Below are 27,925 nucleotides of genomic sequence, written 5' to 3'. Positions count from 1 at the left end.
AATCTATACTCTTCGAAGTGCAGAAGACGCTGTGAACATGCGCAATCGCTACCAACTGCAGCGATTGAGCTTGTCGAGGTGGCCAGCTCGAAACGCGCCAAGCCTCTCAAGGCATTGGCATGCCCGCGTTAAATTGATAAGGCCGTTTCACATCGCATGTCGATGCTTGCGCGCTCTTTTGGGGAGGTGCTTATCCTTACCACTCTTCTAAAGTGAACCCAACGTTTCTACTTACAGTATGAACGCTGTCTTTTCCGTGGGCGACTTTCATTGTGCACTTCATTATCTGACTATGCAGAACTGGTGCATGTCGGGTTGAATGCTACTGTAATAAAAACCATAAAAGAAATGCGCGCCTAATTCTTTCGCTTAAGCATTAATAAATGACCATACTTGACTAGAACAACTCACCAGGGTAATAAGAATCATGATGACAGCTTCGCTGGACAGTGTCTTTCTAACACGGATAACATGTTGACGCCAGTTACCAAGATTTTTCTTCCATGTAAAATGCAATGTCTCTCATAGCTAAATACCTAGGGAATGTTAAGTGTTTAGCGAAGGATCATACACAACTTCGCGTGTTGAATTTGCATACATTCTTTTTACGCAAAATTTATGGAAAGACACGGCACATATATGCATTGCAAAAACCAGCAGGCACCTTCAACGCTACATAGCTTGCCATATCCAAGCCGTAAATTTTCTCGACTCACGCGGTTTCGAAGAAGGAACTGTGGTTCAGGCATGGCAGCAGAAAGAAGCCGACATACCCTTCAATAAGTACGGCTCCAGCCATCAACACCCCAAGCACACATGAAGGGAACGAGCGCGCGCGGCAGCTGAGCGAGCCGCAGCCACGGCCGCAGCTAGCGGAGTCTTTGCCGTGACGTCACTCGCGAGAGGGCGCCACTCCAAATTCTCGCCGCTAATACAGCAGTGCATCCTGGTATCGGCAGATCCTAAGGGGGACCTGAACACTAGCTGTACCCTTTGTCCAGTCTGTGCGAATGATCGTGGCAATGGCTGGCATCGGCCCAGTGTTCTTCCACGACCTAACGTGAAACTGAAAGGTGATATCAGCCCGGTAAACAGAGGAATAGCGCGTCACCAGGTGGACGTAGTGATTTTGTCGAAGGAGCGAAGTCCAATACTGCACCAACACACTTCGTTTTACAGGATGCGGACACTAGGTGATTGCGCTGAGATAATAAATTTCTCTAGTGAACTGCCTAAGGTTAGGCCTTCTTATCGAATGTCTGGAAATTATTGAGCAATAAGCTAGCGACTTCATGCCTTTTATTAGCAACTGGTGCCTCAGCGCAGCAGCCGTAGCTCTCCCCGGAGGTGAATTACTTGGAACGGTGCATCTGCCTATCTCGCTCTAGACTCAAAAATGCATGTATTTATTCCTTATTTCGAACAGAAACGATTTTTATACAACTTCGGATAACGAATAATCGAATGTAAATATTTGAATCATATCCCAAATTTCTAACATTCACACACCCCCAATTTGCATCCTTTCAATCGCGTCGTCTCCAACATTTCTTACGCCTCTCAACGACGGCCGCAACGCAATGCGCACTTTGCGACGAGTTTTGCTCCGTATGCGCCACGCTAGCGACGCCGAAGCCACCGGCGTAAACAAGCGTCCGACGCTCTTCTCCGGGGATCCGTGACTAGACGCAGCCAGTCTCAGAGGCTCCAAATTATTTTTCGCATGGTTATACTCTTGTTCGAGAGATGACGCCAGCTACTCGCGCGTTCGCGAGAGTCTCGTTAGCTAGTGCAGGCGCGACAGTTCAGGAACCGTTAAGAGCCAGCAACAGCTGCAACCTGAAATAAGAGTTCAAGCTCTTTCTCCATGTAGGAAATCGAACTTTCAGGTTTCTGTTTATCTGCACTGTTTGCAACAGAGCGTCACTATCGTTGCCATCATCATTAGCGTCGATGCCGTCGCCGTGCGCGTGCAGACTGTCCATGAGACCTCGGTTCTAGGAAGAAGCCGTTGCTGTTGCACACCGTGGATCTTCAACCAATCCTTGACTGTGGGCACGCGCCACAACCACCCTGGTAAACAACAACATCTTCAACGACGAGTGGAAACGCCATGCCGAATGTGCGACGAGGAGTTCTGCGTTGTCTGCGGGACGCAGAGATCGCCGGCGTCAACTGGCGCCCGACGCTGTTCGCCGAGGAGTTCTTGCACCCGCACGCCTGCTGCCTGTGCCAAGTGATCCCCAAGAACACGATCTTGCTGCCGTGTTCTCATGCTCTGTGTGAGACATGCGAGCGAGGCAGCCTGCGAAAGAACGGCTCCGGAGGCGCTTGCCCGCTGTGCGGGGAGCCGTTTGAACAGGACGAGCGCCAGATCATCAAGCTTTCCCCGAAGAAGGCGAGCAACCTCAAGGTGATTGTTTGGAAATACGTTGGGCGTTTTATCGCGAGGCCCGTTGCCTCGCTCTCGCGTTGCTTCGCGAGGTCACGTGACGTTTTTATTGCGCAGCTGTCAAAGCGCACTTTTAAAAAATGCCGTACGGGACTGATCGAGGCGCCTACAAGTATTGCCGCCATATTCATTAGTGTCGCTGTGACAAGCGCGATGCCTCGCCGTAGCACATTTGATGGATTTGGATACGCCGCTGTTGGCCCACGGGTAGACGCTGTTTGTATGCTGTGTTAGGGCTGGGTTATGCTGGATATGCTGGTTGCTGAATGTGCTGAACATACGTAGCTGCATATTTCGCTTAAAATGTCCGAAAAAAATATTTTGCGCTTACCGCTACACAGTTCTTGCTCAAACTTAGCAGCAAGATCACATTTTTGATTCTACTTTGTTCAGTGTAGTACTTTGCAGAGTTATATGCTAGTTCTTTAATGAAAAGAATGAGAAACTGCTTTCGTCCATGTCTCTGACATGGACGAACGGCTGCTGCAAACACGGATGAACGGACGGCATGAGACGGCTGCTGCGAACACTGTGCTAGCATAAGCTTCTGTCGCCGCCTGCCTGTAGCGGCAGAAAGTAGCCGTTCAAGAACAGTTGCCGCGTGTTTCCCGCCCCTCTGATACACGCGGCAACCCCCATAGAGTTTCTCACTATAACACCTAGAGGGAAATCTGGCGCCACCGTCTATGGGAGTTTCCTAAGGGGCGCTGTGCCGTCATGGGAATGATGGTATATGTGTCTGCGAGGCTTGTGTTGGCTGGTGTTGTAAGAGGCTTCGTCTAAAACTTGGATGTGGCTACACAAATAACGCGTTCTTAAAGTAAAATCTTCATAAAATGTTTCCATTCACGGATATTACATCTGCCAGTGAAGTTTACTCACCTACAATGCATGACCAAGAAAAGAAAAGCAAGAACAGACGACAAACTGGTACAAGCGAGCGCATATCTTGTCGTCTGTCCTCCAACTTTAGCGGCCCGCTGGTACTTTTTACGTTTCATATAATTGCACATGCAGTAACAAGTTCTCATTGTTAAACAAAACATGCTTTTGTGTAATAATAAAGCTAAAACAGTTTTTTACGTGCTGTTTTAGTAGAAAATGAATCATTACGACAGAGGGAACGGTGTTTGGCTGGCCCTCCAAGAACGATGTCAATCTGGTCACAATATACCGGCATTCCCATGCATACCGCAACGCATCAGCGCCAGATTTCCCTCTAAGTAATATAGTGAGAAACTCTAGCCCCCCCCTCCCACCCAACTTTGAACAGCTGCTTTTTGCAGCTGCCTGCAGGAGGCGACAGAAGTTTACGCTGTCTAACGTCCCTAGATAAAACAAGTTCACAAGGTAGCGACACATTGTTTTTTTGCGCGTCCTCCTCACTCTCGCGCTTACTCTCTTTTTCTACTTCATTCGAGTCTGTGATTGGTGCATTGCCTGCACGAGATGTTCTAAATGGCTATAGGTGACATTTCATATATTACAGAAGGTTCAAAACTAGTGCGCATGCGCCAATGATCTGGTCGGATTTCTGCCGTAAGAAAAGGCGTAGTCGCAGCCAAGACATAGGACTGTGTTTTAGAGCGTACCACGGCAGCTGCCATTAAAAAAAAATGGACACGGTGCTATTACAATAATCAGCATGAGAAGCTTTTTCCAGCTCTGGGGAAGCTACTGGCGCCTTGGACACTGAGCAAGGCGAACCCGCCGTGGTTGCTCAGTGGCTATGGTGTTGGGCAGCTGAGCACGAGGTCGCGGGATCGAATCCCGGCCACGGCGGCCGCATTTCGATGGGGGCGAAATGCGAGAACACCCGTGTACTTAGATTTTAGGTGCACGTTAAAGAACCTCAGGTGGTCGAAATTTCCGGAGTCCTCCACTACGGCGTGCCTCATAATCAGAAAGTGGTTTTAGCACGTAAAGCCCCATAATTTAAATGAGCAAGGCGAGCACGTGAAAATGTTTTCGTCCGCGTTTTGTCACCTGCTGTCGACGCTTGTAGCGTCTTAAGTGTCCGCCGTAGAGTTTCTCCCTATATTGCTTATAAGAGGGAAATTTTATAGAGGGATATTTGGCGCTGCGGCACTGTGGTATGCATGGGAATGCCGGTATATTGTGACTTCGGATTGGCATCGTTCTCAGAGAGCCAGGACTCCTTGAAAACGCGACTGCCAAGCACCGTTTTGTCTGTCACAATGACTCATTTTCTACTAAAACAGCACGCAAAAAGCTGTTTTAGCCCTAATGTTTCACAAAACAAGTTTTGTATAATTATGAGAACTTGTTATTACATGTACAAGTATATGAAACGTAAAAGTTATCAGCGGGCCGCTAAAGTTGGGTGAAGTTGAAATTTGGGTGAACGAACATTTTTATGAAGATTTGACTTCCGGAACGCGTTATTCGTGTAGCCATATCCACGTTTTAGACGAAGCCTCTTACACACCAGCCAACACAAGCCTCGCAGACATATACCATACATATACCACTTTTTTTTTCTTTCTCTATACATATACCATAGAGAAAGAAAAAGTCTAAGAGCGGACACTCCGAGAAATCTGGCCTCAGGAACTGCGTCACGGCTACGTAACGAACTAGTGCTCTCAGCAAACGCCAGAGGACGCAGGCGCAAAAGAAGAAAATGTTGTAATGAATTCTGCTCAATCGTTTTACAAAGTAATAATTATACGCCCAAATTTGGCGTGTTTCTTATTCATAAAAACAGCATTTATCCAAGACACCTTCCGTGCTTTTTGTTCTTCATCCGTACTGCCATCAACACCAATCACCGTTCGTCCATCGAGAAGAAATCAACGATTCGTTTACCAGCAGCGTGCCAGCGGGAAGGTTTCGTGAACGTCGCCTGCGGCGGTGTTTTCGTGTGTGAGACAGGTGAGTCACGTTTTCAAGCGAAGCTTGGAGTAACTGACTTGTGAGGGCGACGAGGTTCGCTAAAAAAACCAGTTTGCGGCTCTATAATTATGAGGCGGCTAGACGCGAACAATGCGAAAAGCATGCCCCCTCAAGAAACGCGTAGCGAGAGGGCTGTACCATGTGCTTTCTTGCTACACCCCGCCGAGAACGGAATAATCTTTGTTGGTTGCGTTCTGTGAAAATGATCGAACAACGCGAAGCTGCCCTTAACTTGGACCGGTTCACGGCTGTGCACTGTACTGCGACTCGCAGCTTGTCAGACGCCATCGAGACGCTGCCTCTCAGTTTGCGAGGGTAAACCGTTCTTGCCCAGCGCTGTTTGCGATAACCGCGGTGTCGCCGCTCCATTGAAATAGTTCGTCTTGGCAAACTAAAAATGATCTGCTGGAGAACGCTTAAGGTCGATATCAGGAATTGCACACTTCAGGAAAATGCTGGTTTCGAGAAAGTTGAAATCGTAACCAGCGTTTACATGATCGCGTGACGATTGACGGTTCTTTCGTTGGCCTGTTCTAGAGGCTGACGAACGCTGGAAAGAACATAAAAGACGCCATGCCGATTCAGACCGAAAACGGCGTTCCGGGGACGGGCGCTACCTAAATAAAACAATCAGGGCGTTAGGCACGCTGTAGCCAAGCTTTGCTTGCTCATTTCCTATTTAGAGTAAGGACTCCTGAATATTTTAATAATATTGCTTGCAAACAATGGATGTGACATAAACAGCGAGCGTAGCTTATTGCGTTTTGTATTGCAGCGAGGCGTGTATCTACGGCGCAGGAACGGACGGTGGTGTATACGTCCGTGCGGTTTGTTTATACAGAAAAGTAACGGTGGCGGAAAAGTCCCCAATGACTACTGCATGTACTTATTGCGGCGGCCGTGTTGGGAAGTACTGCGCATTCTAGTAACTTTCGGTTCCTTACCATTTTTTCTTGGCGGAATACATTGCACAACGTATTGTCGTGTAGGCGTGGCGTGGCGCGCATTTGAACAAAGGCCTCGTATCTGGACCTTTCGAATTTATCTTTACTACGCATATGTGAACAGCTATTTTGCCTACCAATGTACCCCTTATACTGAGTACGTACAGGGGTGTCCAAAAGTTCACAGGCCGCGATGCCATGGGATTAGATAGTATGGCGGCCCGGGAACATTTAAACACCCCTGTATGGGATCTTAACATTTATCCTTGCAAGTCCAAGTTTTATGAGTCAGAGGTCAGAATGTGTCGGTGGCTTTATATTGTGCATCGCTTCGCTATTCATTCAAAGCGGTTTCCCGGTTCAGTTGTGACATGTACATATGTTTTTGGTAATTAACGAAGCGTGCACTTATGGACATTTTCAGACCATGCTGATGCCATGCCGTCTGGCGGTCCAAGCTACGCCAGCTACTGCTGTGTGTCGTGGTGCTTTGACAACGGCAGAACCCAGAAGAAGCCTATCTTGCCTTGGAATAAAGACATTGCGGAAACTCTGTCTCTTTGATACATATGACCGCTTGCACCAAAACACGGAAGACAAGGGCGATGGATAAAGCCGTAGTGAATTATGATTACCTCTATCTCCATCTGTTGTAACTTAATCGAAATAAAAATTGCGTCACGACCTCAATTTACACCAAATATTGAACTCGACAAAATAGGGAATCGCTAAACCAAAATGGCAAATAAAAGCGTTGCCATTTGGGTGACGAAAAGTGGTCTGAAATGACAAGCTACCGCTACGGCCTAACGTCGGTTACGCGGGGGTAATCCAAATTTCGCGCCAGCGAAACCGAAACGGGAAGTGCAGGCCAGTTGCTCTCACCAACCGCCAGGCGCGCTAGGGTCGATTGGGCCGCTGGGGGTGTATGGGAGTGTCCACTCTTTTTTAGAGCGCAGCTCTTTGGCGTCCGTTCCTGGGTTTCGCGTCGTCGTCGGCGTTGTCGTCGGCCTCGTAACCAGCTCCGCCCCCCTTTCATCCCCCCAGCGCTAGCAGCGACCGACTGATACCGCTGGATGCCGCTGACGCCGCTAGAGAGTCAAGATAACGTGACTGCATAGAACACCGTCGCCGCCATGCAGAAAGAGGAGAAAAGGGTCCCCCCCCCCTGTTCTTGTGTGGCGGATAGGGTGCTCTTCAGTTGCCGACGCGCCGGTTATTTCACGTAGGCCCCGGCACGTCGACGAATACGTGACGACCTTCCCACGGCTAGACCTGGTTCTTAGCGCTGCGGAAGCGAGGGTATCATATTGTTTGTGTCGGCATCGGCGGCGTTGTCCCTGAAACCAACTCCGCAGCTGGGGTTGACTCACTATCGGCGTCAGCGGCATCAGTCAGTCGCTGCTATCTCTTCCCTCCTCCCTTTATCGTGTTGTCCGCTTGCTGCGCGCGCTTCTGCCCCCATCGTTTGCCGCTGGGTGTACACGCCGCCCCCCTCCCCCCTCTTCCTGCGAGTCTCCGGTTGTCAAAGCGCCGGCTCGAACTTAATTCCTTTCTTCGCTCCTCCTCCAATGCAACCCCTGTGCGGTGGCAATCAGAGAGCCAGATCGGTGGCGGCGGATCTGTATATGTGCACCGCCCGAGCCGAAATTGCCGCTGCCGTTCGCCCTGTGCGGTGGCAATCAGAGAGCCAGATCGGTGGCGGCGGATCTGTATATGTGCACCGCCCGAGCCGAAATTGCCGCTGCCGTTCGCCACTGCGAAATTATCTGCCAGTTCTTTCTGAGCCATGAGCGAGACGACCGATGGAAGTCCTCCGTCTGCTGCTGCTGCTGCTGCTGCTGCTAAACGAGCTGCCAGAGCAGAGGCCCAGCGCCGTCGCCGTCAGAATCCAGAGGTGCGTGCCGCCGAAGCAGAAGCTTACCTAGTGGAGTCTTTGTTAAAGGAATACGTGTGAAAAATAAAAAAAAAATTCTGTGATAGCGCATACATGTGTTGCTCGATTTCTTTGCCTCAATCTATCGAAAAGGTGAAACAGCTTATTTGCTGCGCTCAAATTTCGCATTAGGAAGTAACGTAATCGTCGGTAATGTTTTTTTTCTTTCTCTATACATATACCGTCATTCCCATGACGGCTCAGCGCCCCTTAGGAAACTCTCATAGGCGGTGGCGCCAGATTTTCCTCTAGGTGTTATATTGAGAAACTCCATGGTGTCCGCAGTGTCCGTCGTTGCGCAACAAAACGCAAATGTTGGGGGTAGCGACCACACGAATTAGGTACACCTTGTGCAAGCACCTGCGTTCCTATGTCTCGCAGCCTTCGCGCTGCTAAACGCCACTTATGAGACGCAGTACGCTCTAGAGAAGGCAAGTTTGTTTTAGAGCGAAACGCCGCTTGCGTTGGAGCCCCGAAACGGCCCGGCCGTCGGTGAGAACACACACCCGGATGCCGGCGTCGGTGATAAATCACAACTAATGATTCGGCGTTGTAATTGTAGGCCGCGTTTGCGTGAAAGCTGGGGCTTAATTTGATTTGCAGTCCACTTTTTTCTCAGCAGTTGGTTGAGGTTTGCTTAGCCAACAACAGGGGCAAACGTACTTCTGAATTTGAACCCACGCTGTGTCGTCTGCTCGGCGTCTAGTCGGCGTTTACTCCTCACCGTCATCGCGTACCGCACAAGAGCGGACTAAATAATAATAATAATAATAATAATAATAATAATAATAATAATAATAATAATAATAATAATAATAATAATAACTTATTTATTTCCATCAGCGATGGAGGAGACTGCGGGTAAAAGTCGCTTTAGAGGCAAGCGACTTGACTACAGCCTGCAGCCTCCTTTGCAAGGCAAACAGCAATTGAACTGGATATATATATATATATATATATATATATATATATATATATATATATATATATATATATATATATATAGCAATTGATTACATGTGAAATATGAAGAAAAAATAAACGCAAGAACACAAATTGCCTGAAAAACGCTCTTCAATTATTTAAGATAGAATGAGTGACAAAATGTTCACGTAAAGCTCGTACATCAGATATATAAACATCAAGACTTGATTTCAGAAAGACATTTCAAAGTGTTGGTAGTGTGTACGATATCTTTTGTGTAGAATAATTGGCTCGCGGAGTGACCACCTTTCACTGTTCCGTACACCTTGTGATGCAAGAATGTGTGTTCCTGGTGAGATGAGATAACTCATGAAGGAACTTTAAATCTCTTTTAAACTCCGGTTTGAAAGCTTGACTTAACTTGTAGTTATAAAGGTTAAACACGGGTATTATATTTGCTTTCGGAAATAAGTCTGATGTCTGGGTATTGTAAGGTGCAATGAAATAATAATGCAATGAAAAATTAGGCGTTTAAAGCGTTCCGCAGCATCAACGCATCATCAGCGCTATGGCTGTGGTGCCATCTGCTATACAGTTAAAATCAAATCCCTTTTATATCTCGGGATCGTCTGTGTAGGCCTAACGGCATCAAAAAGCTGATCTCAATGACAACTATAAAACACACCTAATGTCCTGCCCTTAGCGTGAAGTGAGGCTAAGGGATGACTGACTTCATCGTTTGTTTCTTGCCGACGGAGTGGAGAGCAAGTAACCAGCGTGAATTTGGATCGAAGCGGGTGCATGCGAGACGCCATTGCTAGTGGTATAAAACACAACCTGCGCAGTGTTGACAGTTAGACTGCACAGGTTATGATTCCTTATATAATATACCTTCTATTGGATAGTAAACAAAAGTTTACTTTGTGTGAAATAATGCTTTTATGAAAGTACTTATAGTTCTTGTGAAAGTAAATAACATGTATTCCTATTTTTCTGTAGTGCCTGATTAGTTTTTGTAGCGAAGAGATTGTAGAATAGACGCTAGTGGGTTCAGCGCTACTGGCTGTAAACGCTAGTGGGTCGAGCGCTCCTGCTCAGCAACGGCTCTCGTGCTTGGAAGCTGTGACTGCCCTGCCCGTCGACGTTGCGCTGCTCCCGAGCTCTGCCAAATAAACACCTTTAGAATTGGTGGAGTGTGCGGGGTAACCTCAGACGATCATCCTGGAACTCCGGTCCCGTACCCTACCATCTACCATGCCCCAAGACGCCTCCCAGCAAACGCCTCCTCCTGCACCCACTGCGTGTCCCGGGGTGCCTCGTCATCGCGACCCTCCTATCTACACTGGAGCGGACGACACTGACGTGGACGAATGGCTCACGGCGTACGACAGGGTAGGCGACCATAACAAGTGGGATGAAGCAGCCAAATTGAGCCATGTTCTGTTCTACCTCGCTGGAGTGGCCAGCCTGTGGTATAACAACCATCAAGCAGAGTTCCAGACATGGTCGGAATTTAAGACTTCCCTCGCCGATGTATTTGGTCGCCCTGCTGTTCGCAAGCTGCGTGCCGAGCAACGTTTGCGAGAACGAGCTCAACAGCCAGGCGAAACATTCACCAGTTATATCGAAGATGTCCTGGATCTATGCAGGAAAGTCGATTCGACCATGGCGGAGTCTGATCGAATCCGAAACATACTGAAGGGCATAGAAGACGACGCCTTTAACATGTCGCTGGCCAAAAGTCCACGCTCTGTGGCTGAAATTGTCACACTGTGCCAGAGCTATGAAGAACTCCGCAGGCAGCGGTCACTGACCCGTCGATCTCTACCGCGTGACGAACACCTCGCTGGTTTGGCTGCCATGTCCACCCAGGCAGCGTTGCTCGCAGAAATGAAGGCGTTCGTCCGCGAGGAAGTTGCCCGGCAACTCTCGTTGATGGATTTTGCACAGCCGCAGTCGGTACACGCGCCTACGCCAAGTTTTGCGCCTCCGCTTCGCCGCGTCATAGCGCAAGAACTGCACGAGGTTTTGCCTGAGCACCACCAGCGTGTTCCTGCGGCTGCGCCTCACAGCTACGCCGAAGTCATGGCCAGGCCCCAACAGATCCCGACGGCTGTGCCACTCAGCTACGCGGAAGTCGTCACCCAGCCTCAACAACTCCCTCAACGGGGACCTCTCACGTACGCCGAAGTCCTCGCTATGCCCCGACAACAGCCTGCTATGCAATCACTTCACCAGGCGCCACGTCCAACGCGTCCTTCCACATGGATGGGACCTGCCGCAACGACTCGGTGGCGTACAGCGGACAATCGACCAATATGTTTTGCGTGCGGCTATGCAGGCCACGTCGCACGCTACTGTAGTCGCGTGCAGTCACCTAGCGCTACACCTTATGGGCCAAGTTCTATGGCGGGTTCTCCGCGCCCTTATTACGACGACGAACCTCGGGCTGCGTCACCACCATTCCGCCGGTCCGCCAACATCCGCCGCTCAACTTCTCCACGCCGACGCTCCCCATCACCGATGCGGCCTCGTCCCGAAGCTCGGGATTAGGAAAACTAATTGTCGCAGTCCATGAGGCAAGGGCTGCGACGCCGTCGAAACGCGGAAGTCCTCAACGTAGCCCGACCAATGTGATAGACGTGTTAGTTGACGGTGAGCGCACATATGCCCTCGTGGATACCGGAGCCGCTGTATCAGTTATGGACGCAAAGCTTTGTCGCTTCCTTCGAAAGGTTACGACGCCCATTGCTGGATTCGCCCTCCGCACAGCAGGTGCACAGCGTATTCACCCGATTGCGGCGTGCACCGCTCGTGTTCTCATCGAGGACGTTGTATACGCCGTCGAATTTATTGTGATTTCCTCGTGCTCCCACGAAGTTATCCTGGGGTGGGACTTTCTCGCCCGCCACGATGCCGTCATTCATTGCGCACGGGCCGAACTAGAACTGTCGCCGATCTCAGATATGACGCTTGCCGATAATGCTTCTTTTGCAAACAAACTACTCGTCAGACACGGCACCAACGTTCCTCCCAACTCGTCAGTGATTGTATCCATGCATTGCAGCAGCCTCTCTGACGCCATCGCACTACTTTCTCCATCAGGCCGCTTTTACACTCGAAAACGTCTGCTGCTGCCTTTTGCGACTGTGCACGTCAAACAGGGCTCCACAGCTATTTTTGTCTATAACCCCTTCTCATACCCTGTGATGCTGCTTCAAGGCGAATGTCTTGGCCACGTGGAAGTGATCGACGCCGTACAAATTACGGATGTTCCCGAAGACACGTCCTGCGCCTGTTACAACACGCTCGGTTCTCTCGCGACGTCCGACCCTTTGCCCACAGGTGTGTTCGATTCATCTATTGCCGATGGCCTCACCCCACCTCAGCGTTCGCAGCTTCTGCGCATCTTAGAAGAATTTCGTTCTTCTTTTGATGTCGAGCAACCTTCCTTGGGCCGGGCGTCTGCTGTCACGCACCATATTGACACTGGCTCCCAACCGCCATTGCGGCAACGACCATATCGCGTCTCGGCCACGGAACGTCGTGTGATTAATGAGCAAGTGGACGATATGCTTCGCCGCGAAGTGATCCGACCCTCGAACAGTCCATGGGCATCCCCTGTCGTCCTTGTTACGAAAAAAGACTGCTCGGTACGGTTCTGTGTAGACTATCGCCGCCTGAACAAGATCACTCGCAAAGATGTATACCCGCTGCCGCGAATTGATGACGCCATCGATAGCCTACAAGGAGCAGAATTCTTTTCATCTCTAGATTTACGCTCCGGCTATTGGCAAGTACCCATGGCTGACGTCGATAGGCCGAAGACAGCCTTTGTCACACCCGACGGCTTATACGAATTTAACGTCATGCCGTTTGGACTTTGTAATGCGCCAGCAACTTTTGAACGCATGATGGACACAGTCCTCCGCGGTTTGAAGTGGCACACGTGCTTATGTTATCTCGACGACGTTGTTGTTTTTGCCTCTGACTTCACCACGCACCTTCAACGCCTACGGCATGTTTTGACTTGCTTAGCGAACGCTGGCCTTCAACTGAACCTAAAGAAGTGCCGATTTGCAGCGCGGCAGCTCATGATACTAGGTTATGTCGTCTCGAAGGATGGAATCCTCCCCGATCCAGCCAAACTTCGTGCCGTAGCTGAACTTCCTAAACCGACGTCCGTCAAAGAACTGCGCAGTTTTGTAGGTTTGTGTTCCTACTTCAGGCGCTTCATTCGCAATTTCGCCGCCGTCATATCACCCCTGACGAAGCTCCTTGGCAGCAACGGACCTCTCCATTCGTGGTCGTCCGAGTGCGACGAGGCGTTCACTAAGCTCCGTCGTTTGCTGACGTCTCCTCCCATTTTGCGCCACTACGATCCAACGGCACCTATTGAGGTACACACAGATGCCAGCGGTGTTGGCCTCGGCGCTGTCTTAGCACAGCGCAAAGAAGGGTTTCCTGAATATGTTGTGGCATATGCCAGCCGTATGCTTACTAAAGCCGAGACCAATTACACCGTCACGGAAAAAGAATGTCTGGCGATCATCTGGGCGCTTACCAAGTTCCGGCCCTATTTGTATGGTCGCCAATTTGATGTCACGGACCACCATGCACTATGCTGGCTGTCGTCATTGAAGGATCCCTCAGGCCGTCTCGCCCGCTGGGCGCTTCGCTTACAGGATTACGATATCCGCGTACTGTACCGCAACGGACGCCAGCATGCTGATGCTGACGCCCTCTCACGTTCTCCCTTGCCAGACGACAATGCCTGCTGCGCAATATCCCAGCTTGACGTCTCTTCCGTCGACATTGGGACCATCGCTTCCGAGCAGCGCAAGGACCCCTGGATTGCCTCCATCATAGACTGCCTTGCTGATCCGTCATCGCAGCCAACCACTCGTGCACTGCGCCGTCAAGCTCGCCATTTCGCCATTCGCGACGACCTGCTTCATCGACGCAATTACACCTCTGACGGCCGCCAGTGGTTATTAGTTGTACCTCGAACCCTGCGTTCTGAAATCTGCGCATCGTTCCACTCTGATCCACAGTGTGCGCATTCGGGACTTTTCAAAACCTACCAGCGCCTCCGACGACGCTACTACTGGCGAGGCATGTACAACTACATTCAAAAGTTTGTTCGTTCATGCCCCGACTGCCAGCGCCGAAAATCTCCACCCCACCTCTCGCCAGCTGGCCTGCAGCCTCTACCCTGCCCTACCCAACCGTTCGGGCGCGTTGGCATCGATTTGTATGGACCACTTCCCCTGACGTCGGCTGGTAACCGCTGGGCCATTGTGGCAGTAGATCACCTTACCCGATACGCTGAAACCGCCGCTCTCCCAGCAGCTACAGCGCGCGATGTTGCATCATTCCTGCTTCGCCGATTCATCCTGCGGCATGGTCCACCCCAAGAATTGCTCAGCGATCGCGGACGCGTCTTCCTGTCGGAGGTAGTTGAAGCGATTCTCAAAGAGTGCCACGTTGTTCATCGTACGACTACGGCGTACCACCCTCAAACGAATGGCCTCACAGAACGCTTCAACCGTACGCTCGGCGACATGCTTTCAATGTACGTTGCCTCCGACCACACGAACTGGGACGCCATTCTGCCATTCGTCACCTACGCGTATAATACCGCTACGCAGAGCACCACTGGATTTTCCCCCTATTTCTTGCTGTATGGTCGACACCCTTCGCACACCATCGACACCATTCTTCCGTACCGGCCGGATGCATCCGAGTACGTCCCTATTTCTGACACGGTCCGACATGCAGAAGAGTGCCGCGACCTCGCACGGGCCTTTACTTCCGATGATCAAGAGCGCCGGAGGAACACTCGCGGTGACGCCACTGCCACGGTCACCTTTGATCCGGGAGCGCTCGTGTGGCTCTCAGTCCCTTTAACTGCCCCTGGCCTCTCATCAAAACTGGTCCCTAAGTATGAAGGCCCTTATCGTGTTCTCGAACGCGCATCTCCTGTAAACTATGTCATCGAACCAGTTGAGCCATCTGAAGACATGCGCCGCCGTGGACGAGACATTTTCCATGTCGACCGTTTAAAGCCTTACTACGACCCGCTCATAGTGACGAGCTCTTAGGTCGCCGGACGGCTCCCTTCTCGCTCCCGGGGGGTGGTTGTAGCGAAGAGATTGTAGAAGAGACGCTAGTGGGTTCAGCGCTACTGACTCTAAACGCTAGTGGGTCGAGCGCTCCTGCTCAGCAACGGCTCTCGTGCTTGGAAGCTGTGACTGCCCTGCCCGTCGACGTTGCGCTGCTCCCGAGCTCTGCCAAATAAACACCTTTAGATTTTGAACTTTCTTGGAGTCGCTTCCGCACATTGATGGATAGGAATTTGGAGCTGGGAAAGACTGGAGCTACCTCAAAAATTTGTTTTGTCTAGGGACCTTAATGATACCGGCCGTCTCGGCAATAGCTTGCATCCACATAAACGAAGGCAACTTCACATGTTTTCCCTTAAAAACCAGCCAATAAACTGTGCAGAGTGCTACAATGAACGACGTAGACTCCAAAAATGCAATCTTTCTGCGAAATTTGAGCTATAGAGCAGTGCAGCGTGAATTTTTTCGAACGTTTTAAGCGAAATATGGACGTGCCTGTACAGTAGCCTTCCGCTAGCCTTGTGATATATAGATATCTTGGTTTGAAGAACGCTCTTATTTCCGCATTTCCAAGCATACATTCACGCCGCTCTGGCACTTTGGTCAAGCGCTTGTTTCGAGTTCTTGCTGTGAGTGCAACCTCGGCCGCTAGCTCGCTGTAAGCATAGTGCGTGAGATGGAACGCTGGCTGCGGCTGACCGCTCACGCGCCTTAAGGCCAATCTACACGTGCGCTTGCCCGCGCGTGAGAGCTCTCGCCCGCGCGCCCCACGCATGCGCAAATGGTGCAGGACAGATCGTACGCGTCGAAGTGGGGCGTGAGCTCAGATATCCTCTCTCCACAAATATATACTCCATCTCACAAGCATCTTGTAGGTGGTGGAGCTTACGAGTACTCGAGGTCTTGCAGGAACCGGAAGGCCCTAAGCCATTCCCGGAGGCGCACCTGATCCGGTCTTCCTCCTCGACCTCGTTCTGACGAGTGCACGTAGCAGGTCGCCAGAAGTAGCAGCCGCCCGCTCGTTGCCATTCCACCGCACAGAGACCACGCGGCACTGCGCCACGCAGTTAACAGGAGAGGAAGATTGCAGGTGATGATCATCGTCGCTAGGACGGTACCGCTTCCACTACCGTTGGAAAGTGACCTCAAGTGCCCATGAGTTGCTTATCGTAGCCGTCGTTGAGCTCCTCTTCTTGGGAATCGTCGTCATCGTCGTCTTCGCTGCCGCTGCCGCCGGCTGGCGCCGACGAACCGCCGTCAGAGTTCCAGACTTCGCCCTCCTCGGGCTCGAACGAGGACGACGCGCCGCTCTTGTTATCGGCTTTGCTACCCGATGAGAGGTTCTTCCGAGCCGTTTTCTTCGACCGCTTGCCGTTACGTGCCTTGGCGGTTCCCTTACCGTCGACGGTCCAGTCATCGTCACTCTCCTACGTCTCCGAGTCACTGTGCTGAGTGAGCCTCCGAGTCACTGCGCTGGTGCAGTACTGTATCGCGTTGGTGCAGTAACCGCGCCGGCAGGTCCCTTCTCCAACGGTGGCGCCGGGAGCTTCAGCAGCGCGTAGGAGACCGCTCCACCACCGCGTCCCATGCCAGACCCGATGAGGGTGACAGAACAGGAGCCGGCGGAAACGCTCCTCGACGAACGCCAGAGCTGCAGCTCGCACCGCGGAGATGGTCACGCACTAGGCCAGGCAGGCGTCGCTACTGACCGTGGAACGGGCGCCGCCCGCCTTCCCCACGATCATGGTTCGTCCCGGAACGCAGCCGGGGCCCCACGTTACGGGCGCCAATGTGGGAACGGCGCGGTCCCTCAGTCCGCTCCAGCAGGCCCCAGTCCTGGCCGGCCGCGCCCAAGAGCGCCCAGTCGAGCCTCGAACCATCGCCCGCGCTCACGAGTCACTTTGTCCTCCAGTTCTTGGACTGCTTGCTACGATGCCGGAGCTCCTATGATGTATAATAGAGGATGCGAAAGAAAACAATTAAGCGAAGTTAAGTAGTGTACACGCGTGTTCTCTTGTCACGCTTTGTACTCGTGAGCTGTCTTCTTCAACGACTGTGGCGGTGGTAGTCGCGCCGCTTCAGTAGCAAATACTTACGCATCATTTTGATAACTCCCACGAGAGATTCCGCGTGTAATGTTTTCTTCATATGCGCTCTCAAGTCAGTGTTTCAGCTATCGTCTTTTTTTACCCGTTCTTTTTCTTATTGTGGGATTTCGAAAGCTGTCATCCCAACTGCGAACAAAATTGTTTCAGCCACCGTCATTTCGCAGACGCACAATTTTGACGAAAGTAAAGGGTGGCCAGGTGCCATTCCGACGGGAATAAGTTGGAGCATTCCAGCTTTCCTAGTATGCACTTTCCAGGTGAACTCGCTCTTCAAACATTGGCGATGTGTCCTCATTATTTATCACGAAAACTGCTACGGTCTCCCCAGTGTACTCATAAGTCCTGAGAGAGAGAGAGAGAGAGAGAGAGAGAGAGAGAGAGAGAGAGAGATTACAGAAATGCAGAGAGGTCGGCGTGAGCTATAACTTGCTCTGGCCTGCTACTCTACACTGGGGAAAAGGGACGGGGAGGGAAAGGGCTGATGAATGATGATGGTATAAGGAAGAGATGTTCACATAGCTGAATCATTGACAGGATGAAAATGTCTCCATCAGGACGGGTATCTGTCACAGCCATCAGCAATGTCACATGTGCCAGTTGACATCACGCCGAAGCTAGGACGCTTGCTCAACGTTGAGAGAGAAGACACATGGCGGCCTGATGACTTCAATTGCTCGCCTTAAGTGACACATACGGTGGCCGCGGGGGAAGGACCCCAGCAGCATAATAATATTCCAATGGATGTATCTGCTAGTTAGACCGCGATAAACGTAAATGTCACGCCTGTTGAACATTCCCTTTATTCCGAGCTTCGAATATCTTGGAAGTAATTTTGCTCTTACCGCACGATCTGAACTACCGACTCAATATATTGCTGCCCGTGTAACGTGAACAGTGGGATATGCTTGACGTGAAGCCGTCTCACTTTCGAAACAAATTCGAAGCCTCTTATTGTTATCTTCTTTCTCTATTTCGTAGGCGCACTGCTGGAACCATGCCCAAGGCTGCCGCTACGTCGGCGTTCTGTCGGCCGTGCTCGTGCACTACGAGCAAGAGTGCACCTACCACTCGACGCCATGCCTGGGTTGTGGCGAGAGCGTCCTGCACCGAGACCTGCCGAGGCACTACAAGTCCGGCTGCCGTCGCCACAAGCTGTCCGGCAAGTGGAGGCAGGCGGGACAGGGCGACGCAGGCGCCGCGGGCGACGGGAGCGCAGCTATCCCCGCACAGCCTAAAGCCGTCCTGGACGGCGCCCAGCTGTCGGCCCTGCAGAGCCAGATGAACGAGCTGACGCGCCAGATGAGAGAGCTCAGCCAGGCGCTGCAGAAGGCGTCCGGAACCCTGATGGACACCGAGCTTGGGCTGGACAGCGAGCTGTCCGAGGCTTTGGAGAAACTCTCTGTGGCGTCCGGCGAATCGGCCGACTTCGAGAAGCGCGCACGCCTGTCGTCTCAGTCCTCTGTGGCTTCGGCAGATCTCGCGAGTGGTGGCACTGGTGGCGATAAGCGAGCCGCACCCGGCGCGCAGGTGACGCGGGCTGCTCCCGTGGACCAGGCGAGTCGGGAAGCCAGTTCCAAAGCCGACGCCAAAGCCAAAGCAGAAGTCAAAGCTGAGGCCAACGCGGAAGTCAAAGCCGAGGCCAAGATTGTGAAGAAGGTCGCGATGCCGTGGGCCTTGGAGGAGAGGCACATCCTTCGCAAGCTGGAGATCGTGGCCAACCACTCGCTCCACTACCTGGAAAGCCTGCACCAGGGAGCTGCTCGTCCGGGAGCTGCGATGGCGAGCTACGAGCTCGTTCCCCTGGGATCGAACGACACGATCGACGCGACGCTGTGCGCGATCCCGCGCTGCGGCCGGATGCCTCGCCACGCGGTCTACCGCTTCAGCACCAAAGGCATCGACGAGATGTTGAAGCCTGGCGTGTTCGACCTGAAACTCTCCGGCGCTGCGACGCGTTGGCACCGGCGAGTGCTCTTCTTCACCGTCATCCTCGCCTCGCGCACGTCGGAACGCAGCTTGGAAGTGTTTGTCAAGTGGGGTCGCACCCTCGACGCCGACCGTCAGCCGCCCCAAATCTTGAATGTGGCGGTTGTCCACCGCGATTTCGTCAGGAACCGCACCTTGGAGAGGGGGGAAACACGGCCCCTGGATGCCGTTTTTCTTCCGGGATTCCATCTGAGATTCAAAACGAGCTATGCGGATCTGAAGGATGACAACAGCTTCATACAAGACGGAGAGCTGAGGATCGAATTGGTCATAGGGGACTAGTCTGCCTATTCCACTGATCCGGCATCATTTGTACACTCGTCGATGAAGCGATACACTGTACGCTCGGTTTCCTTTTATCAAACAACAGCCAGCTCCTTCTTGCAGTCACATTACCATCGCTGAAATTTTCATGATTTGAAAGTTAAGTTGCCCCTTTTTGGATTGACCAGAACGTCAACCCTTACTCTATTGCAGCAATGATGGACTCTGCAGCGTTCAATTTCAGAACATGTTTTTTTTTCACTTCAATAAACTTGATAACTTGGCTCGGCTCTCCTCTCTTGGCTGCTGCAGAACGTTTATTCTATGACCACATCGCGCTGATTTCTGTGTGGGCAGCCACTCTGAAGAATACGCATGGGAAGGGTGTGTAGTTAATGTATTTTCTTTAATTTATTCTTTCTCGATATAGAGGTGTGTACTTGTAGTACTTTGTGCAAGGAAACTGCACAGAACAACAAAAAAAAAAAAGAAAAACCGGCCTGATCGCTTTCACCAAAAGATCAGCCATGCATAAGTTTTACATGACGAAGGTCTCGGATCCGGCAACATTGATGCCTTCAGGTAGCATGGGTGGGTTTATTTGCCGGTTGCGTTTACCCAAAAAGATCACGTTCTCGTGACGCCTGCGGCAGAAAGGATGTTCCACATCCGCCGCCAAGGCCTGTGAGTGGCAGCGCTGGCTAAACCTCCCAAGGTTCTACTAGAAAACAAATACCCAAGAAAGTGGATGGGGAAACGACGCCGCGGTAGCCCAATTGGTAAAGCATCACACGCGAAATGCGAAGGTTGTGGGATTGTTGCCCACCTGCGGCAAGTTGTTTTTTTCATCCACTTTAATTTCCATTAATTTATCGTTTCTTCATTTATTTCACACAAGTAATTTCCCCTATGTTGTCCTTGGTGTCAGTGTTTGTTGGCTTCTTATGATATTACTAATAAAAATCGAGCCCCTCGGTTGACCCCATTTCTGGTGTATATATATCGAAAACGCTCGTGTAGCGTGCTTTTGCTGATAAAATTTCATTTTGGCCCAAGATCGTTTAATTCAGACGCATATGGCCGACTTGGAAGGCGATCTTCGCAACGCCGCAATGCTGGTATTTGCAGTTTTCTTGTTAACAGCCCTTAAACAGCAGCTAAGCGGACGAAGCCTGCGCCTGGTGGTTGTCGCTATGATGCAAATACCAGCCCGCCGGCTCCGACATTTCTCGGCGCGCCGCTGGAAGCTGCAGGCGCAGTCTTATTTCGGAGGTCATGCCGAGGAGCAAAGCTCTTTGCATCCGTCACTTCCGGCGAGCAGTAATGACGGCGTTTTTTTTTTCAGTTTTGGTATCAGAAACAAACTTTTCGTGGCGCACCCGCTCATATTTCGAACGCCAAATTTTGCGTGGAGGCTCCTTTACACTCTCTTTAACGAAGCATTCTACGCGGTCGGAAATATTGTTGCGATTTGTGTTTAAGGAACCCTAGGTTATCAAATTTTATGCAGAGGCGTCCACCATGGCGTTCATCGTGTACGTTCGTACAGTTTGGAGAGGTTAAGCACCACAATTCTATATCACGCTTCAATGGGTGCCTAGTGCTGTGGCATGGTCATCGACGAACTCGATGACGTTGAGGCAGGGACCTGTCTTCTACGCCCCTGATAAGGTGTGTTGCCTACTCGCGACATGATACCAAGTCGGAGTCAATCATACAAGCTTTGCAGTGACCTTCGGGGCTCACTTTGATGCCCTTTAGTCCACCACCCCGCTCTAACACAAGCACAGAGTGACGCACATACACGCAGACACAGACCGAGGTGTCCGCATGTTTGACCAAGACGGTGAATCTCGGCCTAACCCCGAATGTATAACCCCGACTTCGACCACTGTTGGACGCCCGAGGCCCTTGTACCAATACGAGTGATTGTCTAGCTTGCGTGCCTGCGACTGACACTGGGTGGTTTCCTACCCAACACTGGCAGACAACCATTGTCAGGGGGCGCTGTTATCAGCGAATACTGATATTGATAGCTATTGTTGGCGGGAGAGTCAACAATACCTTGGTTTCGATGTGTTGGTTCATCTTGACAGTTTTCATGAAAAAGCGCAAAGACGAAGACAAAAAACCACACACATGACAAGACGGGCGCTGATTCATGAAGGTGATGGCAGGGTTGATTGTAGCCGGTGATGAGATGATAGACCCCATTGTAGAACAAATTTGTTGCAACAATGCCTTGATTTGGGCGAGTTGGTTCATCTTCATAGCTTTCATAAAAAAGTGTTTTTTTTTTAAATGAAACTGTCAAGATAAACCCATAAAATTTTTTTATGGGAGTATCGGCTTTCAAGGAAGACGTCACATTCAGAATGCGCGCCTTTCGTTACATAGGTGGCGTCAGACGTACGCTCACACAGCAAGGCACGTGACTTCAGCCCCAACGAGGGCAGAAGAAGAAGTTACACGCCATGCCTGCAGCTACGGGTAAGTCCTAAGCTTACATATCTCAATTTTGCAACTTGCGCAGTGGATTAGAATCGGTCTTCCGTAACTAAGTGGGCTGTCAGCGTTTCTCTTCCCTGAGGAAAGTGGCTCTTGGAATTGAGCTCTGCTCTTCTTCAGACTTTGATTCCTGGGTCATCCGCACAGGGATATATTCCTTCGGATATCTCTTTTCGATTGAAGCCGTGATTTCATTGTGAATCCTATTCATTTGGTCCCTAGCTGTTCTTCTCATTTGTTTCTTTTTACTGTTATTACAAGTTGACCACTCATGCAAAATACATTTCTGCTCTTCTTGCATTCATTTCTTTATCGCGAGTATTATTATTTTTAAGCTAGCCAGTCACCAAAAGGATTTGTACAAGTCATCAGACCTTTGGCAGATTTTGCATAATGGGTCGTTGCCACCGCCTTTGAAATCGTCATGATCAATAGAATATTTAGTCCCTTCCCCCCGCCAGGAGTACAAAGTATACCCCAGTGACCTTCGGTATTTTTGGGGCGATATTAAGGCAGCGGTTACTATGTTGCTCTGCGACTATAACAAAACACTGCCGCGAGAGGGCAACCAGCACTGGCGCTCACGGTATACGGCAAAGTAAAAGCTAAAGAAATCGTCCGTCGATAGGGGATTTCCTGGCATTCACGTCCTATATGTAGCCATCTCTATGGAACCATCACAGCAGCGTCGGTTCAATTGGTCGGCCAAGCTGCGTCGCCTGTTACAGCTTTGCTTGTGAGATGTCTAGCTGTTTGCACCCCCCCCCCCCCGTACTTACCCCCCAAAAATCTAATGAAATTGCAGTGGGCGTTACCGAGTAAAGCATGCAATCGATCAAGTACAAAATTGCCATATACATAATTGATTACAGTAAGTATTATCGCGATGGTAATTATATGGACACTCCAGGTGAATTTCCGCCGTCGGCGTTGTCGTGATGTTCCATATAAAGTCCAGATGCGATAGCTTTGTGGCCGCGTGCCGTATGCTGTAGCCGCGAGCGAAAAGCTTGCTAGGGGCGAGAATAGAAGGATGATAGCTTGATGCGGCGGTGTCTTCTCGCGCTCGCAAAGGAGGAAGCCGTGAAAGGTGCGTGCCGTTTTCTGAAGCGCGCAAAGGGGGAAGGGAGGAGATGAGCGCGCGCAAGGAGGGGGTAGGAAAAGGGGGCCGGCTAGTGCGCATCTCCTACTCCATCAGCGGTGTCAGAGCGTGGCCGGGCATGTCCAATTTTTTAGGCAATTTGCGCTGGATTCGAAGGCTAGCTAGCCGACATGAGATAGTTGATGGCTTCGTGTGCGCTGTGTTCTCGTGCGCCTAGTTCACATTGAAACGAGAGGCAGCACGAAGGAGAATTCGCTCGCCGCTGCTGCCGCTCTTAATCACGTCATCGTTCTGACAGCGAGTGTCCACGGTCATCGAGTGAGATGTGTTACTGACGTGTGTTCGTGTTTGCCTCTGCGTGCGTGAGAACGTGCTCGTTAATTTAGTTAGTAAGCGAACGTTTACAGCAGTTTATGTGGCTGATAAAACGACTAGCGTTACTTCGTACAGCTCCCTAATAACTTGCTATCGCAATCAGTTCTTCAGCTCTGAGGAGAAACTATGACTTTTATATTTGATTTGGTCCGTAGAGGTTCGCCTTTGAGGGGCATTTGCCTCTTCAACAGTGAACTACGACCAACTATAGTTACTTCAAAAACAGGGAAGTGAAGAAGCAGCAGGGTAACTTTGGCTTTGGTCGCCAGGTGTAGACTCGTACGTTAACTGTCTGCCATCCTAAAGTGCCCTTGAAAATTACTACAGTGAAATGTGGCGCTAGTGACTCCGTGAGCTGTATTCATGACTGTTCAGGCAACAGGGGAGGATGATGATGGACAGCGGCATGGCTATTTCTTAACTTCGTATTTCTCGCTTCGAACGGCTTTGTGAGTTCGAAAAAGTATCATTTTAACAAAATATTTCGTTGTCGCGCGTAATCATTGCGAATCGACGCATTTATTCACAAATGCACCAATTCGCAATGATTATGCGTATGCGCAGAAACGTACTGCTTTGTGCAGTCAGACAAGAAATTTGAATATTTCTTCAAAATTTTGAAAATATTCGGCAGGACCCATCTCACGATCAGTGTTGATGGTAATGTGTCTAGCATTGAAATTAGTATATCAACACAACGTATTGTTGCCATAGAAACAAGTTATATATGAGGCGTGTACTACAGTGGTACTCCTCTTTCGCGCATCCCTAAGAACACACGGCGCCATCTGGCGGCGCCGCCGTGAGGCTTGCGCCTGGCCTCCGAAACGCATGGCGGCGCGGTGCGTGCAAACGCTGCGAAAAGTGTCATGCCGCAGCCGGGCTCCGCTCTCGTGCCTTTTTTCTAAACGCGCCGCACCATTTAGTGCCATTACCGCGAACTCCAGGCGTGGCCTCCGAGACGAGAAGCATGGCGCGCCGGTGCTTGCGAAGGCTGAGAGTTGTTCCCTCGTTTTCCGTACACCCAGTGACAGTGGAACTCAGAGATTCGTGCAGGAGCAGCTATACCTAGTGCATTCTTGGCGCAGCTCGTTAAAGTGTTGGCATGAAAGACGTTCATTGAAAAAGCGGCGCCTGCCCAGTGTATTTGGGGCGCTGCCTTCTCAATCGTCGGGTTGCTGTCTCTGAGGAACCAGTGGGAAATAGGCTCGATTCCACTCAACATCTGCGAAATTTAAGGGATCCTTTATTTCAGTGTAGAGCAGCAAACACATACCGGTACGTACCCACTGAAGTTGGCATCAGTTTATTGAAGACTAGCACAGACCGACTGGCAATTACCAAGTGCTCCAAGTCGGTGTCAGAAAGTTACACTGAAGAGCGGTACGTACCCAGTCCCGCATATGCAGTGACCCATATACCGGTGGGAAGGAGGTTCGTTGATAAGCGGTACACGTATACACATTGTCACATACTCGGTGACTCTAGTTGGTCTGGCGGTTGCTTTTGAACTCTGTTCCCTCGGCACAGCAGCTCTAACCCATGCTCTGACCATTCGACAATGGACTACACAGTAATCCAGATTGGCGGGAAAACGGTTAGATACAAACACACACAGATACACAGATAGCTATAGACCTCGGAAAGTTCGTGAAGTACTCTAAGAATGATACATTAAAAATAAAGCTCAGTAAATACCGCCACTAGAACGTTTGCAGTCACAATCAAGAAAATTAGATAAATCCATGTGCTGTACCGATCGTTCCCTTGATAGCCGACTGATCGCGGCGCCACAGTTCCTTCAAGTGATGTTTACGGGAAAATCTGTGCTCTGCATTTCTCCCCAGCTCGCGTTTCTTAAGTAGCAACTACAGAGAGTTTTATTTGCAGCGCCACTGATTTTGGAGGCCTACCTCTTAAAATTGGTGATCCGTCAAGATTGCCAAGAAAGATCACAATGCCCGAGGGCTGAGTGTCTTCTGCGCTTTATCGTTTGTTGAGATATCTGGGACTCTCGATAACGTGCGCAATAGCGACCCATGCACACCGTGTGTTGTCCTTGGTGTATGTGTGTCCGCAATTGAAATGACGTAAGTGTTGACTTAAACTTGTGTAACCAAGTGAACATTCGTAAAATCTCACTCATTTAATGTATCTCGCTTATTTTTCTTTTCTTTGACGGGGAGAACACGAGGGGGAAGAAGGTGAGTTCTTCCTTTACTTTTTAGACTTCGACAGCTGCCCGTAAAGCTTGTATATAAAGTTTGCGACTTCGTTAGCTATTGATCAACGTCCAGCCGCTAAGGTAGGGGAACCTCGCCCAGTTTTGTGCAAGCTGAGGGCGCACGGACGCGGCCGCCAACTTGAGGGGGAGAGTGTTGAAATGTTTTAACGAAAGTGTTACAGTGGCGCCTTCATGTGCTCTTGGAACACAAAAGCTTTCTTTCGCTTTTTTTTTAAAGCTAACAACCAATCGAGGATACTGCGGCAAATTTGTGTGCACGAATATGCTTTGTACAGTCACGTCCGGTGTTTTATGACCGCGTTTAACTTGACGTGCAAGCGCAGACATCGAGAAATGGCCTCGCATACAGCAGCCCAAGATGGCGGCGCCCATGAAGCGAAAATGAAATTGTCGGCAAGGGCTGTCAAAAGTCGAGTGCTCTGGAAAGCAACGATGACAAGCGGTACACACTGGGCCGTTTATTCGAGTGCAAAGACACTCCTATATATATATATATATATATACGGGACCGTCTCAACTACCAGAAGAAAAAAATAAGATGTGACGAATACACTGACGCCTTACTAGGCAGTTTTAGCGGAGCGTTTACGGTCCGCTTCGCTCAGATTGGTGCATCCTAGCAATTTCGCAAGCTGCCGTTCTGCGGGAGCGTTAGTGCGCGGCAGCTCGCTGCTCGTGCTGGCAGCGGAACGTAGAACGAGGCTTCAACTCGCTCCGTTGCAGAGCCGATGGAGCGGAGCGCGAAAGCCCGTCAACTTGGCTTCTTCGTCATTCTGCAGCCATGCTGGCTGCTCGACGTTCACGTTTCTGGGAGAGGCTCTTATTAAGAGACCGAAATCAATGCAGTTGTCACTCATTGCCTCGGCACGTGATCTCTAAGTGGGGCGAAGCGTAAGCGTCGCTCAGCTGAAGCTGCCCGTTAAGTTGCAGCGAAGGAAGAGAGACATGCACACAGAGTGATGTATATACACTCTGGCGCAAAAGATTACGGGACGCAGGATTGGCGAAATAAAGATTATCTTGAATTCATAGATTCAATTTGCAGTAGCTAGTTTTTGCGATGTACATATAGCGATTCGTAAATTGAAAAGCATCGCGCTTAAGCAGCGCAAAAAAAAAGGACTTTTACCGTGGAGTCTGTGTCCCGTACTATTTCGTTGCTGACTGTGTGCGTGTTTCTCTCTTGGTCCTGTTTTCGTGCGCTGTCAAGTTAGTGGTCGCGAACCAACCAGCACGACAGTCAGTTCTTGCGAGTGAACATGGACGTTTTCGCTTCTTCGTCGACTTTCGGTTGCTTTGAAAGATAGTCTTCGGCACGTGACTTTGCAGACATTACCGCGCAGCGGGAGCCCTAATTGGCATTTCGAACAAGCCCGTTCTGTATTAGAGTTGATCTCAAGTCTGTTATGCTCTACGGTATCATCGCTGAATTTTGAGCCACTGTGCGCCATGCAGCCACACTAGCGGGTTTACGGAGTGGAGAGAGATGACACTTCAAAACGCAAACAGCACTGAAGTGCTGTTTCATTGCGGGGACCACGAGGCACTTGTGAAACATGCACTGAAAAGTGCGAGGTTGATCCGGTTGGCAAAGAAACACTGTAAAAATAAAAGTTAACAATCTCGTATTATTTACCAACGTTATACCTCGACAGCTAGATTTGTTTGGGTTTCGTGCGCGCTGCTAATCCGCCGTGTTATTTTTATACAATTGTGAGCTTTACTTTTGTTGTTGTCTTTTTGAATGCAGTTAGCCGTTCGCAAGGAGTTACCTGCTAGCCTCGTTAAATTTTACGTGATTTTCGTTTATAAAACGAATCCACCCTTTTGGTAGGCACTTAACGACTGTTGCCGGTCCGCTGATGTTTCATAATTTTTGTTCGTTTTCTCGATGACAGTCACATGTTAAATTGGCTATTTTTAATGCGCTCGTGGCTTGGTTCCGTGTATATCTGTCTTGTCACTGAAGAAACCATCAGTTAACGAGTCAGTGCCTGTGCTATTTCATCTTGCTGGGCTCCTGTAGCTAGCGTTGTAATT

At 50.4% G+C, this 27,925-nt stretch overlaps 2 protein-coding genes across 2 annotated transcripts in view; both read left to right on the top strand.

The window, feature by feature from the left end:
• The first annotated feature begins 1,782 nt into the window (after nt 1–1,782).
• LOC142557107 (uncharacterized) lies at nt 1,783–19,939 on the top strand. The gene is made up of 2 exons (XM_075668716.1): nt 1,783–2,413; nt 18,384–19,939. The coding sequence occupies exons 1-2, from the start codon at nt 2,114–2,116 to the stop codon at nt 19,671–19,673; spliced, it is 1,590 nt and encodes a 529-aa protein (XP_075524831.1). The 5' UTR covers nt 1,783–2,113; the 3' UTR covers nt 19,674–19,939.
• Nucleotides 19,940–22,043: 2,104 nt separating this feature from the next.
• The window catches only part of LOC142558431 (uncharacterized), a 42,857-nt gene continuing 36,975 nt past the window's right edge, over nt 22,044–27,925 (top strand). Inside the window, exon 1 of the mRNA XM_075670566.1 lies at nt 22,044–22,145. Coding sequence (XP_075526681.1) covers nt 22,130–22,145 — 16 coding nt within the window. The 5' untranslated portion in view covers nt 22,044–22,129. The remainder of the gene's footprint in view (nt 22,146–27,925) is intronic.

Source organism: Dermacentor variabilis, chromosome 9, assembly GCF_050947875.1.
Source record: "Dermacentor variabilis isolate Ectoservices chromosome 9, ASM5094787v1, whole genome shotgun sequence".
NCBI classification, from domain to species: domain Eukaryota; kingdom Metazoa; phylum Arthropoda; class Arachnida; order Ixodida; family Ixodidae; genus Dermacentor; species Dermacentor variabilis.
The sequence above is the reverse complement of the archived record's forward strand: the minus strand, read 5'-3'. Positions and strand labels throughout refer to the sequence as shown.

Coding starts and splice junctions, on each gene's coding strand:
- LOC142557107 (XM_075668716.1), top strand. CDS start 2,114: ATGCCGAATGTGCGACGAGGAGTTCTGCGTTGTCTGCGGGACGCAGAG. Junction 2,414..18,383: donor AGAAGGCGAGCAACCTCAAG/GTGATTGTTTGG, acceptor TCTATTTCGTAG/GCGCACTGCTGGAACCATGC.